We start from the raw sequence: 18,682 nt of genomic DNA on the forward strand, positions 1-18,682 counted from the left end.
TTTATGAACATATACAGAATTATGACAAGCTGTCCCTCTAGCCATCTATAGGTGTACTGATGTCTTTCGCTTGGTACTTTATCGAACTTAAGACTATTTCTATCTCTTGTTTCATAGCCTTGTATATCTATCCTTATGGATTTACTATATCTAGGTAGGTTATACTATACCATAAAACTTACTTCGGTTTATTATTACTGAGGTTTGCTACCCAACTCCAAGTTACTCTCTCGCTGCTTATCCTATATGTATAAATCAAAGTCTTTTAGTACTTCCTCATTATTATTCATCTAAGAATAACAAACAAATCTCATCTCGAACTTTGGAACTTGTACCCATCTATTGTTTATTCACCTTAATGTTGATCTATAATCTATCACTGATAACTTGCAACCTCTTATGTAATACACTATTACTAGGGCTCACATCCTATCGGGAAACATATGAAGTGATTTTCCCGATCCACCTAGGGATAATACTATACTTCAATAACCGTATTTCATTGCATCCCAACGCGATTCATCTTATGAGGGTATTTTAATCCCGTGCAATTAATGAAATCCCTTTCTCGTTAAATCATTACTCAATCAAAGGCCTGAGAATCATCCTCTTATCTATCACAATTACACCCTTATTCTACCACCAGGGCAGCATTCCATCTCTTCTAAATGCACCTAGTCTCAGACTCCTCTGTGTTCATTCAGGCTGTACCGAGCTTTTTATTACATATGGAAATCATCAGCTCCCTTGTTTTGATGGGTTTAATCCCGAGGACATACATATTCTCGTCACCTTCTCACTCACCTTTTCATATCCTTACTCCTATCTACCTAAAACCTTGTTGCTCTACAATATTTTACCTTAGGACCTACACCGATCTATTTATACTACTCGCAACCTTCCTTTAACTTGCTAGCACCATAAATTTCCTTTCGTGCCGTCTCAGTTGTCCTTAAATGAGCAATTACTTTTGCTGGTCGTTCTATGATCTCAAACATCACCTTTGATGGCTTTTTTTTACCATTCATTAGCCATGATAGGTGCCACTTTCTTATGGAGTGTATACAATATTGTAGTGAGACTGTTGTTACAGGATAATTTACTCTTTAGCTCACTATGCTTAGGTGGAAACCTTCTTCCTTATTTCCTCAGCTAGTCTTTCATTGTAGTACTTAGGGAGACCTTCTGGCTCTTGTAAAGTTGCGAGCTTGATATATCGTACACCCGAAGGTAATTTTCGTTATTCTTACTCGCCCATAATAATCCTTAGTTACATAAATTTATGCCTTTGTGCTCGTAGGGTTACTTCTAAGCTCAAATTTTTATTGTCTCCTTAGTGCCACTCTCTCTTATTTTTATAAACCTTAAAAATGGTACCTTTAATTGCCTCAACTCCTATCTTAATTTTTTTTCAAATGATTGCGATCTCGTATCTGTGAGACTGAATTCACTATGCTGCGGTTCACTGCATTTATCTTTCATGATCTATTGATTTATCCTTGACCTCTTGTCTAGCCATAACTGGGCTCTTCCTGAATCAACTATTAATTACTCGTTGGTCCATTCTCATATATATATATATATATATATATTCTGCATAATCCCTCTTGGGATATATCCTTTGTCTTAACTTATCTCTCGCCACTAGCTCCTGATGTATCAAGTGTCCATTCACACTTATTTATCAATAACATCCTGGCCGGAAACTTTTACTGCCTCTCCCCGGTGTCGTGCTTGTATAATGTTCTGGAGTCGCAACATATCTACAGGAACTGAATAAATGCAACATCATCCCTTTCTCCTTTTTACCACATTCTTCCTTTACCATTCCATAGTTAACTAAACCGCTTAACTCCGACTTAATATCATATCACACCATATTCCCCCATTCAGGGGAGTACTAAGATTTAGTACTACGACGATCTACCTATAGTTGTTTTACCTCTTCATCTTTGGCGTCTTTTCACATTATCAAAGAACCTTAATCACCTTATGGTAACCTTCTGTACCAGGGATAACTAAATTTCTTACGCACGAAGGTGACACCTACGGTAACTGGCACACTTAGTCCCTTAAGATTAACTCTGCTCAGAGTGCTTGCTTTAGGTAAGCGACTTCCTAAATAACCTTTAAAGGTTATTCGTCTGTTGTCTATTCCATTATTGTTGGAGCACGATCTTTGAAATTCTCACGATGTCGACCATTATCAAATCCTCCGGTCCCTAATTCATGTTCAATTTTATCTTATTCACCAGCCCATACTAATTTCTATTACTCCGGGGTCCTACCTTTCCTCCTGGTAATCACGTTGAAGTCATCAAATCATTTCTCGAAATAAGGATATGACTTTATGGCTTATACTCTTTTATTGCCTCAAGGCTTGTCACCTCTTGTATTTTCCTTCACTTGACTATAGACTCTGTCATCATGTCATATTTTGATTTACTGTTATCACTCATATATCACATCTTACTCATGATGCATCATTTATTTTCTTCTTATTCTCCGGATAATATTTTTTTTTTGTCTATCACTTTATTCTGAAAACTTCAACAAAAAGTTCTTTCCCAATAAGCTCCCCTAGCTTCATCTCACTGGCTCTTGGGAATGCCTAACATTCTTTTTTTTACTTCGGGCTAGAGTCATACTAAGGTAAATATTTGTCCTTTCTAGGATCCCACTGCCTATCTTCTGAATTTTTTTGAATATTCTAGTATTCATATCTGATTGTACAACTCTAGAGTTCACTATCTAGGTGTCTTAGAAGGAGATCTATTACCATATTTGCACCATCTTTGGAAACATTAGTTAATGATAACAACCCATCCACAATTTTTGGGTTACTCTAACTCCAACTGGATCCTGATATCCCATCTTTCTCTTAAATAATATCTGTTAGCTCCCATAGAACATAACTGAGATGGGTGTGGCCAATTGTACTTACCTCTTTCATTGATGAAGGTACCAAAATGCTTATATTTCTCTGCCTGATTTGAAAATATTGATAATCTTCATTATCTGGGTGCCTCGTACCCCTCTTCACCTTACTTCTTTTACTTGTTAAAACTTGTATCTAGCTTCTGAATCCCTCATAGCTTTTCACCATATTCGTGAATAGATATCCTTGCCTTAAGGCTCCTTATTAAGAAGCTTACACATCTTAGTACACACATGATCTATTGAAGACCTCACATTTACTCATCATAAGCATGATGTGAAATCGAGGACTCATCATAAGCATGATGTGAAATCAAGGAATCATCATAAGCATGATGTGAAATCGAGTTCCTCTGACTCAACTCTTCCACATCCATATGCAATCTCTTACCAACTGTCTTTGTGGATGCATGTATTGTTGTATTACGACTAAAGTCGAATTTAGGAGTTTGAATTCTTACAACTGAGCTCTACTGCACGATCTAGAGTAAGAAGAAAGAGTGACAGACCTAAATGCCATGTAGCCTCCTGCTTATAAGTGTGGTGCACAACACACCCATAAACAAGACTCTACTAGACACGGCTTGTAGACTCCCTAGGACAGAACTGCTCTGATACCACTTCTGTCACGACCCAAACCGAAGGGCCGCGACGGGCACCCGGTGCTTTACTCAACCGAGTACCAACGTAACATATCTTTCTTATCATATTATCATGAGTAAATGAACCAGAAAATCCGTCATGACATAACAAGAAAATAAACATAAGGGAATACTCAACATATGAAGACCCAATATGATATACAAACTTATATATGTGACATACGGGCCTATAAGGCCGACATGACCATTAGTAAACTCAAAACATAGGCCGACAAGGCCATACAAGTATCCATACACCTAACATCTGTCTACAAGCTTCTAAGAGTACATAAAATTATAAAGGTCGGGATAGGGCCCCGCCATACCAATCAATACATATCCAAAGCATACTGACCAAATAGGCAACTCCGGAGCAAGTGGAGTGCACCAACACCTTCGCTGAGCTGATAGCCTACTAGAGGACTGTCAACCTATCAATCGAGACCTGCGGGCATGAAATGCAGCGTCCTTAGGCAGGAAAGCATAAACAAGAACAGTAATGTAAAGAGAGAGATAAAGGAGATACAACCTGTAACATCAGAGTGCCTCTGGGGGTTACTGATATGAAATGCATAATACATATATATACATAAACTTTTTAAAACATTCGCCTCTGTGGGCATCATCATCATATCGTACCCGGCCTCAAAGAGGACTCGGTAAAAGCGTACCCGACCATCATAAGGTTCGGTAGAATCGTACCCGGCCACGTGGAGCTCGGTAAACCCAACTGATCAGTGGTTGCACAATAGGTGTCGTACCCGGCCGACTATAGAGCGGCTCGGTAGAGTAAAATAGATACTATATATAATGCATGCTAGACTCATGGAATCACCTTCTAAACCTTTTGGAGTGACTTAAGAACATTATGGACATACCTACCATCAATATGAACCTTAGTAAGATTTAAGGATCATACATACTTGTTTAGAATAATTTTATAAGGAAAGAACAACATGGACAACCTTAGTTGCTAGGAGTAGAGTCATTATGAAATAGCGTATCGTTTATGTTCATTTCCTTTTAGATCATGCCAAAAGAAAGAAGAAAGTGCCTTAAGATACCTTAAACCCGTTGAGTCCCTAATCCCTTCCAAGCAACTCTTCAAACAAGTCAACTCAATCTATCATAGTATAAGGAGATTCAAAATCAGTGCTGAACAAAGGCTAAGTCTATAACTTAAGCTAGTAGCTCGTTTACGTAAATTTAGGCAGCATCTCCCTTGTAACAAGGGCCTCCTCCAATACCATATACAAACAACAATTACCATAGCAATCCATTAATATATAATTACCAATATCAAGACACCATATAACAACAACACGTCACAACTACATTACGACGGGCGGCAAGCTCCGATTGGAATCCGTATACCCCTTATCAATCCTTATAGACTTCTTACTTCAACCTAAAAGTATCATTAACATGATAATGAAGTCATTAATCAATGATTCCAGCCTTATACCATATATTTATAACAACAAAAATAATCTACAACTTCAACTATCCTCAATTAGCAACTTTATTCACTAGTTCATGTCTAGCCCATCCATTTAACTTAATCAACATCAAGATAACCTTAGGCACAAGCAATATCACAATATACATACTTTATATAGTAACTGCAAGCCAAAATCCAAGTTATATTCAGTTTACAACAACCCTTAATAGCAATACAACACCATATAAGTGACTTAAGCTAATCCAAGTATTGTCTTGTAGTTTATCATCCTAACAACTTAACCAACATACAAGCAAGCTTAAGCACAATTAGTAGGCTGTTATACTCACCTTAGACAGCAGCAACAACTTGGAATTTCATCCAAATACAGCCCACAAACAATCCTCAATGACAACACAACCTCAAAGAGGTGTTGTTCTTCACTAGAACTAAGTTTTGATGTTGAAATATGGTGTAATCACTTTGGAATCACTTCAAACCCTTGTGGTATATGTTTAGGAGGGTTAGAAGAGGTTTGGAGACGAATTTTAGTTGAAAAATGAGCAAAAATAGGCGTCCAAATCGTTTATAAATTGAAGTAGGTCAACCACCGCCTAAGTGGGTCCCATTGGGAGCTGCTTGCATGGTCTCACAAAAATGCGAATATCTCTCTACTCCGATGTCGTATTGACGAACCATTTAATGAGTTAGAAACTAGACTCGTAGACCTTCAATTTGATAGGTAGAACACCCCATGATTCCTAGTATATTTGGAGAAATTCTCAGATACATTTGACCTAAAGTTCAGCAAATTTATGAATGTAACTTGTGATGATCTTTGCCAACTCTTGTTCCACAACTTGCTTGCCTTCAAAATGTAGAAAATGAATATCATACGACTAAAATTACTCATATAATAACCTCTTTATCATGTTAAGAACCCTAGTATCACCCCAAAGTACATGTTATAACATTCGAAACTTGTCGACTTTCGACAAAACTTATTTTCTTCAATTGGTTTAGCTTCTAAGATTTCCAACCCTCTTGGTACTCGTTATTTATGATCTTAAATATTTGTAACCTCCAAGGTAACATGATTAACTTACTTTATTTGCTTCCAAATAGAATCTCATTTCCGAGCTTACATCAATGACTTACGACGTACTCTCACGTATGAATACTTGGGGTATAACATATAAATTGTGGGCCATTGCCTTATACGATTTCCTTTGGTACTCCAAACCGACATATGATGTTTCACCGAATGAAGTCCCTGAATTCCTTTTCCCGCACATGTTTGAAGGTAGTTGCTTCTACCTACTTGGTAAAAAAATTGGTTAGTACTAGTAAAAATCGTACCTTTCCTTTGGCTTTAGGTAGTGGACCCACAATATCCATTCCCCACTTCATAAAAGGCCATGGTGCAATAACCGGATGCAATAACTCTATTGGGTGATGCATATTATTACCATATTATTGGAATTTGTCGCATTTGGCCACAAAGCTTTCTGCATCTTCTTCCATTTTTGGCCAATAATACGCTGCTCTAATTAGAGTTTTACCAAGGATCTTCCTCCTGCGTGATTTCCATAGTGTCCCTCATGTACTTCTTTCATCACATACTCTATTTGAGAAGGTCTGAGATACCTTGCTAAAGGTCCATCGAACATCTTTCGATATAGGTTGCCTCGATCCAAACAATAACAGGCAAATTTCCGTCGAAGTGCCTAAGCCTTTTTCTTATCTTCAGGTAAAATCCCGTACTGAAAATAATTAACGATCTCGTTTCTCCAATCCCAAGTTAAATTATTGAAATTTACCTCGTTTTTGTATTGATCAAGTGTCGAATGAAACAAATGTATTACAGAAGCATTTTGTTCATTTGTTACCTCTGCTACAGATGCGAGATTAGCCAACGCGTCTGCTTCAGCATTTTCTTCCCTGGGTATTTGCATGATTTTCCAAGATTAAAATTGTCTAATCAAGTTTCGTACCTTTTCCAAATATTGTTGCATCCTCGCTTCTCTAGCTATATAATTCCCCTGCATTTGATTAACCACAAGCTGGGAGTCGCTCTTGATTACAATCTGCACTATTCCGAGCTCTCGTGCCAATTCTAGACCTGCAATTACAACTTCATATTATGATTCATTGTTAGTAATGGGATGACACTTTATTTTCTGCCTTATATTTTCTCCCAAGGTGGGATTAGAACAATGCCTAAACCCGCTCCTTTAACATGTGAGGAGCCATCAGTAAATAGGTTCCAAGTACCCGAATTAGACCCATTGAATACTTGCAGTTAGGGGTGTACATAAGTCGGGTTCGTTCGGATTTTACAATTACCAAACTAAAATAATTATGTGGGGTTATTAAATCTAAAGACCAAACCAAACCAATAAAACTCGGGTTTTTCACTCTCGGTTTTTCTCAGGTTTTCGGGTTATTCGGATTTTTTTCGGGTAAAATATTCGTAGAACAAAACATATAAATTGTGCTCAAAATATTCTTTTATACTATTAAGATACAACTATATAAAGTATTTTTCAAGAAAATAATACAAAATATGAGATGTGTCATGGCATTATCCTTTAATATTCAACAATAAAGATAATAAAATTATGTAATATAAATATTGATAATTAAAAAGCCATAATAAAAATAAACATAATCTAAAAGTACTAAGTCATGCTAAAATAAATAGACTAATAAGGGAGTATTAATTACATGACTAAACGCAAAAGAAAAAATAAAAATAGGTTATGCATTTTTATCTAAATTATTGCAAAACAAAAAATAGATATTCAATACATTTCCGTTCGTAATATTGAATTGAATGTCTTTTGTTAGCATTAGTATTGATTTGATTTTGGTTGGGCTTTTGTTAGTATTATTTAATTTACTAATGTTAATGGATATAAAACTTATTGGAACATTCAAAAGTTCTAAGTCCAACCTTGAAATAATACCTTAAAAGATAAAGTTATGAAATTTTTTAAGAAATATTTATAAATTACATCACAATAAGTATATTTATATATTAAATATATCTAAAATTACTATACAAGTAATGTCGGGTTGGTTTGGTATCAGTTTGACTTTCTTTAGTTAAAACCAAACCAAACCAATTATGGTTGGGTTTTTTTTCCAACACCTAACCATAGTCGGGTTTTTTTTCTCGGTTTGACTCGGATTATCGGGTTGGTGCAGTTAGTCAGTTTTCTTTATACACCCCTACCTGCGGTTCTTTTTCTGCTTCTATTACTATCCTTGGACTGAAATCTGCCACGAAATCTGCGATTTTATCGAGGTTCTAGGTTGATATGTGATATCATATTCACTCAGTTCTATCGCCCACTTGGCTAATCTACTTGATAGTTCTTGCTTATGCAATATATTTCTTAAGGGGTAAGTGGTCACTACAGAGATAGGGTGACGTTGAAAATAAGGCCTCAACTTTCTAGATACCATGATTAGTGCTAAAGCAAGTTTTTCTAAATGAGGATATCGAGTTTCAGCATCCAACAAAGACTTGCTAGCATAATAAATTGGAGATTGTTTACTTTTGTCTTCTCGAACTAAAACTGCACTTACCGCCATTTTTGACACAGCGAGATAGATGAGTAGCCTTTCTCCATCCTTCGATTTAGCCAGCAACGGTGGATTTGACAAATACGTTTTTAGATTTTTGAGTGCTTGTTGGCATTCATCAGTCAACTCAAATTGGATTTGCTTTTTCAACACTGAAAAGAACTTAAAACTTTTCTCCAAATATTTAGAAATAAACCTTTCCAATGTTGTTATCCTACCTATAAACCTCTGCACCTCTTTTTTGCTTGTGAGTATATCAGGTATTTCTTCGATGGATTTAATTTATGCTTGATTTACTTCAATTCCTTGGTTAGAAATAAGGAAAACCAAAAACTTACCTGAAGATACGCCAAATGCACACTTTTCGGGATTTAACTTCATATTGAATTTGCGGAGAATCTGGAATATATTTGACAGATGTTGGATGTGATCCCCCGCCTGTGTTGACTTGACTAGCATGTCATCGATATAGACTTCCATAGTCTTTCCTAGATGTTCTTGGAACATATTCATTACTAACCTTTGGTACGTTGCTCTAACATTCTTTAGACCAAAAGGCATGACTTTATAACAATAAGTTCCCCTGTCCGTAATAAAGGAAGTTTTTTCCTCATCTGGCATGACTTTATAACATCTTCCTTTTATTTTGCTTGAAAGATGGATATGTTGGATATTCATTTCGCTTATGAGTCATCACCTCCAGTGGTATACCTGTCATATCTAAATGCGACCAAGTAAAGTAGTCTACGTTAGCTTTTAAGAACTCAATTAACTTACCTTTCATCTCTGCACTAAGGTTAGTTCCGATGTAAACTTTTCTGTCCGGCCAATGTACAAACAACAACACCGCTTTGAGTTCTTCAATTGTTGTTTTGGTGTTTTCGTTCTCTTTTGGATTTTGGATGATATCAGGACTTGAGTCTACATGCATTTTCCCATCTCCATTTGAGGTTTGAGCTGCTAAATCCTCAACTGAATTATGTAATTGCTATTTTTTGTCTGCAGTATCATTCTTTATGCTTGAATCACCCACTAAATTGATACTTCTTGAGGCCTGCTGATCACTACGGATTTGTCTAATTCCCCATTGTGAAGGAAACTCAATAACCCGATGTAAAGTAGATGGAACGACATCCATCTCATGAATCCAAGGTCTGTCGAGAATCATATTATACGCCATGTCTGTATCTATCACTTGAAATTTTGTATCTTTGACTACCCCTTTTACGAATGTCGTAAGCATTATCTCCCCTTTCGTAACAATGCTTGAATTGTCAAATCCATATAAGGTACGTGCTTTGGGTACCAATTTATCATCGACTTGTTTCTTGTTTACCACTCTAAAAAGAATGATATTTACAGAGCTGCCTGGATCAATCAAAACTCATTTCACATTAGTATCATGTACAAGTAAAGATATTACCAGTGTATCATTGTGTGGAACCATCACTCCATCTGCATCTACATCATCAAACATTATGTTGTCTTCTTCCAAAACTTGGCGAATTCGCTTTTCGTAGGTTACTGTGACTTTTGACATCTTTTTTGCAGCCGTATACGTTACATTGTTGACCCCCTCTCCTCCGCTTATCACATTAACCGTTCTTTTTGGTGACGGAGGTTTTGGTGGCTCCTGTCTATTCTTCATATACACTTGCTTTCCATTCTCGCTAATCAAACCAGTTAAATAAACTTGTTTTAACAAGTGCTCTACTTCACCTTGTAGCAATCCACACTCTACTATTTTGTGACCATGATCATTATGAAACTAGCACCAAAAATCTGGGTTTCTTCTACTAGGGTTTGATCTCATTTCTTTTGGCCACCGTACCTTATCTCCCATACTTCGTAAAACAGCTACCAACTCAGATGTACTAACATTGAAAATGTAATCACCAATCTTTGCTTTTGTACTAATATTGTTGTCCCGCGTTTCTCGCTCCTTTCCAAACTTGGATGACGAATCTGTATCTCTGTCCCTTGATCTTGAACCGTACCTCGGGTTCTCTTATTTAGAACGTGAATCCCTTCCTGTTGGTCCTATGTAATGTTTGTACCTATTCTTACCGGACCTCTTTTTAGTTTATGGTTTCCTCGAACTTGTTCTTTTATCTCCCCCTGACTGAGTGATAGTATCATTTTCTATCCGCAGCTTTGTGCTATACCTATTGTAAACATCATTCCAAGTTGTTGCAGGGAATTCTCAAAAACATTCTTTGAGTCTCCTTGTGGATTCTAAGCTTTTTTCATTTAAGTTACTTGCAAACACCATGGCCGTCCAATTATTCGGTACACGCGGTAGCATCATCCTTTCACGCTGAAATCTATCCATAAATTCCCTGAGTAGCTCTGTATGTCCTTATTTTATTTTGAAGATGTCTTTCATCCTCTTTTCAACTTTTTGAGCTCCCGAGTGTGCTTTTATAAATGAATCTGCAATCTCAGCAAAAGAATCAATAGGATTTTCTGGTAAAAGAGAATACCATGTTAGTGCTCCTTTTGTGAGTATTTTGCCAAATATTTTGACCAAAACCGACTCAATTTCTTGCTTGGTCAAGTCGTTTCCTTTCACGCTAGTTGTAATTGCAGTTACATGATCTCGTGGATCAGATGTTCCATCATACTTCAGAATATCAGGCATCTTAAACTTTTTTTGAATCGGTAAGGGAGCGATACTTGGCTTCCAGGGCTGTTAAGAGTATTTATCAATATTCACTCCTTTAATCATGGGTGGCACACCAGGTATCTTCTCTATGCGATCATTCTATTCCTTGAGCTGTTTCTGCAAAGTTAGTACTAAACTTTGTAAATCAGAATTATTTGGGGTACCTAAACTTCCATCGCGAGATTCGTTGGGAGTTCCTCCACTACCTGAGTTAGCAAGTCCCGAGCATGGGTTCTCTATGGTTGTGGTGTTGTTTGGAGGTGGAGTTAGTGGTACAATTGGTAATCCACTAACGAAAGCTTGAAGAGTATTGTTCACGTGTTCTGCAATTAGTTGTTTCAATGCATCTTCAGCAGTTTGATCGTCCCATTGTTGATTATTCGTATGTGATGTTGATCTTTGAGGTGACCCGTCTCAAAAGTGTTGGGGAGAATTTTGGGGTAAATGGATTGGAGTTTCACCGTCTTGTTGATTCTGTTGGTTCAGTTGGTTTTGTTGGTTGTTGTCGTTGGCAATCGACATGATTGTTTGACAAAAAAATTAATTTGGAAAGTAAAAATATTATTAGATTTCCGGTAGCAGAACCAATTTCTTTAACCAAAAAATATGTATTTCAGTCAAAGCCTATGTTTAGAAGAACTCGGGTTACTGATAACCAAGAAATTTCGTACTTCCTCAATTATATGAAAGGATAAGACAAAAATAAGTAAAGAAATAATTGATTGCAAAGTCAAAATAGTAGAAAAGTAAAGTGAATATATTCCAATATAGTCTCAGATGATCCTTAAAAATGAAATTCTCTTCCCTTTATAGTGATTTACAAATATAACGTTTCCTCCCTTTTATTGGCCGAATCATTATGATATTAACGACAATAATGATCCGTTATAATTGACAATTGTAACTCTTTGTGGAGATTTTTTAACGGTTCCAATTCTTATTCCTCATTAATTAGAGGTTCGTGAATATTCCCCTTCTTATTATCTTGATTCATTCAACCTATATTTACTGAATGATTTAGACACGAGCAACTGTATCCCTTCATTCCGTGAGTGATTTGCACGTGCTTCTTGTATCTCGTGCATCTTCTAATGTAGTATTCCAGCTGTCATCTTTTAATGCTCAACGTATCATGTCTTGTCAGTCACACGTAATTGTAAGCACGTGATTTTTGACCCTCCCCGAGAATTTTCACATTTTTAGCATGAATATGTGAAATTGGGTCCAGTATAGCTATTTTAACTATTTTTACTTTATTTCGTTGCAAAAAGAAAAAATTTCAAAAAATATATATATAAATTTTAGTTTATGTATCTCTCATAAATTTGAAAAATACAAAAATTGCACTTTATTTTTGTACTTTATATAATTTCGAAAATTACAAAAAATATATAGTTCTATTAAGGTTTTATAGTCATTTTTAACTTCGAAAAATACAAAAATATTACTTCATATTTTATCTTAATATTTTAAAAACGAAAATTACAAAAATAATTTCATTAATATTTTGTAGCTATTTTAAATCTTGAAAAATATTTAAAAAGATATAATTTTGTTAAATACTAGTCTTATTTTTGGTAGTTATTTTTGCTTACATAGGACTAGTTAAGCAACGTGTTCCTATTTCTCGGGCCCGGGCAAAAGAATAATATTCGGGTTCAAACTACTCGATTTTAGGCCTAATTTTCGGACCTAGCCCACAATAAACCGTGTCCAGGACACGTGGGGAACCCCACCACGCGTGGGGGACATATGCCTCGAACCCCACCACGCGTGGGGCTCATTTTCATGGGCATTGTGTTACAAAACACGGACAAAAGCCAACAGAAAAAGGGGGACTTGAAAAAATTGGAAAAAGAGGACTGTAGCCTCGTCTTCTTCTTTCTGAAGAAACAAAAGAAAACCCTACGGAAAAACCAGGCAAAAGACCCTCCATTCCCGACGTCCCCTCCAAAACCTCATCCCTTCCGGTTACCTCCACGCCCAAAACCTCCATCGCCGACCGCCCGTCACCTTCCCCGGCACCCTCACTGCCCATAACCACCAGTTCCCCTCCCCTCGTCACCACTGTTCCTCCGTCTTCTTTGAGGAAACAAAACAAAAAAAAAACTACTGGAAAAGAAAACGAGCCCGACCCCCCCTTTCACCGGAAAAACCAGACCCATCGTCAACCTCCGAACAGCCCCCCACCATCAACACTCCATGGACGACCACTGTTGAATCTTCTTCTTCAAGAAGAAGAAGAAGCAAACACCCAAAAAACCCTAGCGGAAACCCAGCAAAACCTACTATAAAAGAGGGACGACCAGCCTCTTCGTCACGACGACCAAGCTTCCAAAGACCTCCATCAACAAAAACCTCCCAAACTCCGTCGCAACCAACTCCCTCCACCCCGTCCAGCATCCTCGTCGACCACCTGCCCCGACGCCATAACCACCAACCTTCGACGTAAAATCAGTCGCACCCCGTCTACTACTAACTCCTTCCACCTCCGTCACTATCGAAACACCACCTCCAGCCGCAACCAGTCGATGACCAAACGACCCAGCTCACTCGCCATCGTCAAACACTGCCCGTCGATCCCACAGTCGTCGACCAAACAGTCCGTCAGTGAGGTCGAGTTGAAGTCGAGTTCCAGTCCAAAGTCCAAAAGCTGAGTCGAGGTCCGGTTCGTCGAGTTTGTTCCGGGGTTTTCGTTGTTGAGCCTTGTTCAGTGAAGTCCGGTTCGGGTTCCGTAGGAAGCACTGTTCGTCGTTCTAGGATTATCGAGGTTCGAAGGTTGGTGTTCTTCGTCCTTTGTTTCATTTCATTCATTTTTGCATATTATGGTTCAAGGTAATAAATGAGAATATTCGATATATATGAATGTCGACAATGCAATTTTTGTTGTTGTGTTGAAAAATGTTTATTCTATGTTAGTTACTGCATGCTTAAAGTAAATGTGAGCATATGAACGAGGTTATTCTATTTTTTTCATTTTTACCCTGAATATTATTACCTGTTAGAATCGTTGTTTTTTTTGTTTAACCTCGGATGATTTCATTGGTAGAAAATCGTAGTTGCTTTAAGTTTGCCCTCAAATAAATAAATAAAAACGAGACTAGCTTCGACAAATAAAAATGTACGGATTGCGAAGCCCTCACAAAATATATGTCTTAAATACTTAGATTCCGGGAGGGGCCGTTTAGCAAATTTCACGGCCCTACCCCAAAATAATAATGCGTTGCTTGCTTTAGGCGCGTTTTAATAATGTTATCTCCCTAAACTCGGGTGCACATTTATGTGACCCAAATCCAAATCTCAACGGAGTCGAAATATGTCTTTAGTCACGGGCGCATTGATTGTGGCGTGGCCCGAGATGCATTTCCATGACGTTGCAAATTCCTTTAAAAAAATAAGAATGAGATGAGCCTCGCCGAATAAAAATACAAATTGCGGGGCCCTCAGTAAATACTTGTTTTAAATTACTTAGAATTCAGGAGGGCCGCTTAGTGAATTTCGCTGCCTTCCCAAAATAATAACACGATAGTCTCTTTAGGCGCGTGTTTAATAATCTATTTTATTAAACTTGGGTGTGCATTTCATGCGACCCAAATCCAAATCTCAAAACATCAAATAAAATGCGTTCCGGATTGTGGGTGCATTTCATGTGACGCAATCCAAAGACGTGTTTTAAGCGATGTTCACATTCTTTTGAAATAACAATAATAAAGCGGCAAAAAGTTAAAATTGGCACATTGGTTCATAATTGTATTTAAAATCAGATAAATAAGCCAAATATAACAGTTGAGCGACCGTGCTAGAACCACGGAACTCGGGAATGCCTAACACCTTCTCCCGGGTTAACAGAATTCCTTATCCGGATTTCTGGTACGTAGACTGTAATATAGAGTCATTATTTTCCTCGATTTGGGATTAAAATTGGTGACTTGGGACACCCTAAATCTCCCAAGTGGCGACTCTGAAATAAATAAACCAATCCCGTTTCGATTGTCCTTTAATTGGAAAAAACTCCCCCTGCCCCCCCTCCCCCCGGGCGTGGAAAAAGGAGGTGTGACAGCTCTGGCGACTCTGCTGGGGATGATAAAGGAGTGTTCCTTTCGTTTCGAATGTGGTAGTTTCGCTGATCTGTCTCGTCGCCTCATAGTGCCCTTCGAGGGGTTTTCACTAATGAGACTCTCTCTTTTCTCTCATCTCCCGGCGCCTTATGGTGCCTGTGAGGGTTTTCACCAATAAGACTCTCTCATTTCATATCCCTCATCTTACATCGCCTCTCGGTGCCTGCGAAGGTTTTCACCGATGAGACTCTCTCATTTTATTTCTTTCGAGGAATCGGGGCGTTGTAGATACGACCCTCTCTTCTGGAGATTCCTTCGACTATCAATTCATTTCCAGTCTTACGATCCTCTTCTTTACTGGGGATTGATGTATTATTCTCGGTCTTATTTGCCTGACTTGACATCTCTTGAACATTGATCGGGAGGTCTTTGGGACGTTGATGTTGGTTTTGGTGTGGAGTTAAAGAAAGGCTATGAAAAATGAAAATAATTTGATGGGTGATGTGCTACAACTTTTGGAATCAAACCTTTGTTGGAATTTTAAAACATAACTTCTGCCCCAGTTTTCTTGCTTGGGGAATTTATTTTTTACACTTATGTTGCGTTATGTGCGTTACGCACGTTGTGCCTATTATGCACACTATTATGCATCCTACATTTACTATGCCTAATCTCCAGCAGAAAGAGTCATGCCGACGACACTCCAAATCCCCAGCTGGAAAATGATACAAATGAGAGAGTCTTATCGGTGAAAACCTTCACAGGCACCATAAGGCGATGAAAGCTGAGAGAAAAGCCAAAATGAGAGAGACTTGATAGTGAAAACCCTTCGGGCACTACAAGTCGAATAAGATTGAGAATCAGATGGGGAATCGCCAATTGAAGATCTTGAAAGGTGATTGACGGTAGAGGATAGGCCACATACGCATGTCATGGCCATTAGAGTCGGCATCTGCATTTGATAGGGTTTTTATTTATAGTTTCTTTTGTTAAAGAGTCATGTTTTTTTTCCTTTGTCTTTTTATTCTGTTCCCTTTTATCTTTTTCCTTTCATAGAAAAATCCCCAATAGAGTCTGTCTGGTCAGAACAAGTATGAAATGACTTCAAATAGGCCATCAGCTTTCCAAAATGAGATCTGACTAATACATCCAAGCGGTAGTCAGCAGGGAACAAACGCGAGGCCAATGTCAAAAAGATATCCCCAGCAAAAGGGAATTGACAGAAGGATTGACAAGCGTCAAGAGGGATACCGTTGCCTTTATCAAAAGTTATAAACCTCAAGGCCAAGGCCCATGAACAAAGCAAGGAAAGCAGTGAGCATGATTTGGCGAAATCCATACTAGACTAAAAGGTCAGGGAAATGCCAGTTTCCGAGCTATGCCACAAAAGAAGAGGGATATCCCCATCAGAAAGGGATTGTACCCAGCAAATAAAATCGTCCCCAAAAAGTTGTGCAACGCAAAGCAAGGAAGGAAAAGAGGAAAAGTCATCCCGTTGGGAGTATCACAACCAACCACCATGTTTTAAACTAACAATTTTGTTTGATTTGAAACAGGTAAAGGAAATGGCATTGATGCCAGAACTGCATGCCACAAGGGATATTATCAAACTGGGGCAGAAAATTTTCCTTCCATTTAGAAAATTTTCTGGAAGTCAGGTACCCCCAGCTGATAACATTTTACCCAACAGTGTTATCCCTAGCAGGTAAGTAAATAATTCCTCAAAAGTGTTATCCCTAGCAGTTGCGAGGGGTCCAACACAAGGTTGGAAAGGCGGCATCCTCAGCGGTTCCTTTCGGGGAAATGCAAAACGACTCTCAAGGGAGGTAGTCTTCGAAGGAAGAAGCTATGCGAAAAAAAAGAATAAAATCAAAAAAGAAGAATAAAAAGATAATAATGAAAAAAGGAAAAAGGGTAAAAAGCCATCCCCATCTAAATAATCCCCAACAGTTTCAAGGGAGGACAACACAGGTAAGTAAATAATTCAAAATAAAAAAATAAAAAAAAGAGAAAGCGAAGGTTTCATTAATAGGAGACGCACTTCCTAGTTTGAAATCGTTAGAGTTCACCCGCAGGAGATGCATTTCCTCCTAAGTTCATTTTAGTTTCACCCATAGGAGATGCATTTCCTCCTAAGTTTGAGTTTTACCCATAGGAGATGCATTTCCTCCTAAGTTTGTTTTAGTTTCACCCATAGGAGACGCATTTCCTCCTAGGTTTGTTACAGTTTCACCCATAGGAGACGCATTTCCTCCTAAGTTTAAGTTTTACCCATAGGAGACGCATTTCCTCCTAAGTTTAAGTTTCACCCATAGGAGATGCATTTCCTCCTAAGTTTGTTTTTACCCATAGGAGACGCATTTCCTCCTAAGTTTATGTCTTACCCATAGGAGATGCATTTCCTCCTAAGTGGTTGTTAAAGATATTAAAAAAAAAAAAACCCTAGTCTGATGAACCTTCTCCTAGGATCAAAATCTTAGTCTGACGAATTTTTCTCCTAAGATAGAGACCTAGTCTGACGAACCTTCTCCTAGGATCAAAATCTTAGTCCGACGAATTTTTCTCATAAGATAGAGACCTAGTCTGACGAACCTTCTCCTAGGATCAAAATCTTAGTCTGACGAATTTTTCTCCTAAGATAGAGACCTAGTCTGACGAACCTTCTCCTAGGATCAAAATCTTAGTCCCACGAATTTTTCTCCTAAGATAGAGACCTAGTCTGACGAACCTTCTCCTAGGATCAAAATCTTAGTCTGATGAATCTTTCTCCTAAGATAACCAAAAAACAAAAAAAAATGACCTAGTCTGATGAACTTTCTCCTAGGATCAAAATCTTAGTCCGATGAATTTTTCTCCTAAGATAGAGACCTAGTCTGACGAACCTTCTCCTAGGATCAAAATCTCAGTCTGATGAATCTTTCTCCTGAGATACCAAAAAGAAAAAACCTAGTCTGATGAACCTTCTCCTAGGATCAAAATCTTAGTCTGACGAATTTTTCTCCTAAGATAGAGACCTAGTCTGACGAACCTTCTCCTAGGATCAAAATCTCAGTCTGATGAATCTTTCTCCTGAGATACCAAAAAAAACCTAGTCTGATGAACCTTCTCCTAGGATCAAAATCTTAGTCTGACGAATTTTTCTCCTAAGATAGAGACCTAGTCTGACGAACCTTCTCCTAGGATCAAAATCTCAGTCTGATGAATCTTTCTCCTGAGATACCAAAAACAAAAAATGACCTAGTCTGACGAACTTTCTCCTAGGATCAAAATCTTAGTCTGACGAATTTTTCTCCTAAGATAGAGACCTAGTCTGACGAACCTTCTCCTAGGATCAAATCTTAGTCTGATG

At 37.9% G+C, this 18,682-nt stretch overlaps 1 protein-coding gene across 1 annotated transcript; it reads right to left on the minus strand.

Moving 5' to 3' along the window:
* Nucleotides 1–9,598: 9,598 nt before the first annotated feature.
* On the minus strand, nucleotides 9,599–11,251 carry LOC142181302 (uncharacterized). The gene is made up of 3 exons (XM_075254316.1): nucleotides 11,094–11,251; nucleotides 10,034–10,280; nucleotides 9,599–9,937 (listed from the first exon to the last, which is right to left on the minus strand). The coding sequence occupies exons 1-3, from the start codon at nucleotides 11,249–11,251 to the stop codon at nucleotides 9,599–9,601; spliced, it is 744 nt and encodes a 247-aa protein (XP_075110417.1).
* Between the last annotated feature and the right edge of the window lie 7,431 nt (nucleotides 11,252–18,682).

Source organism: Nicotiana tabacum, chromosome 5 (assembly GCF_000715075.1).
Source record: "Nicotiana tabacum cultivar K326 chromosome 5, ASM71507v2, whole genome shotgun sequence".
NCBI classification, from domain to species: domain Eukaryota; kingdom Viridiplantae; phylum Streptophyta; class Magnoliopsida; order Solanales; family Solanaceae; genus Nicotiana; species Nicotiana tabacum.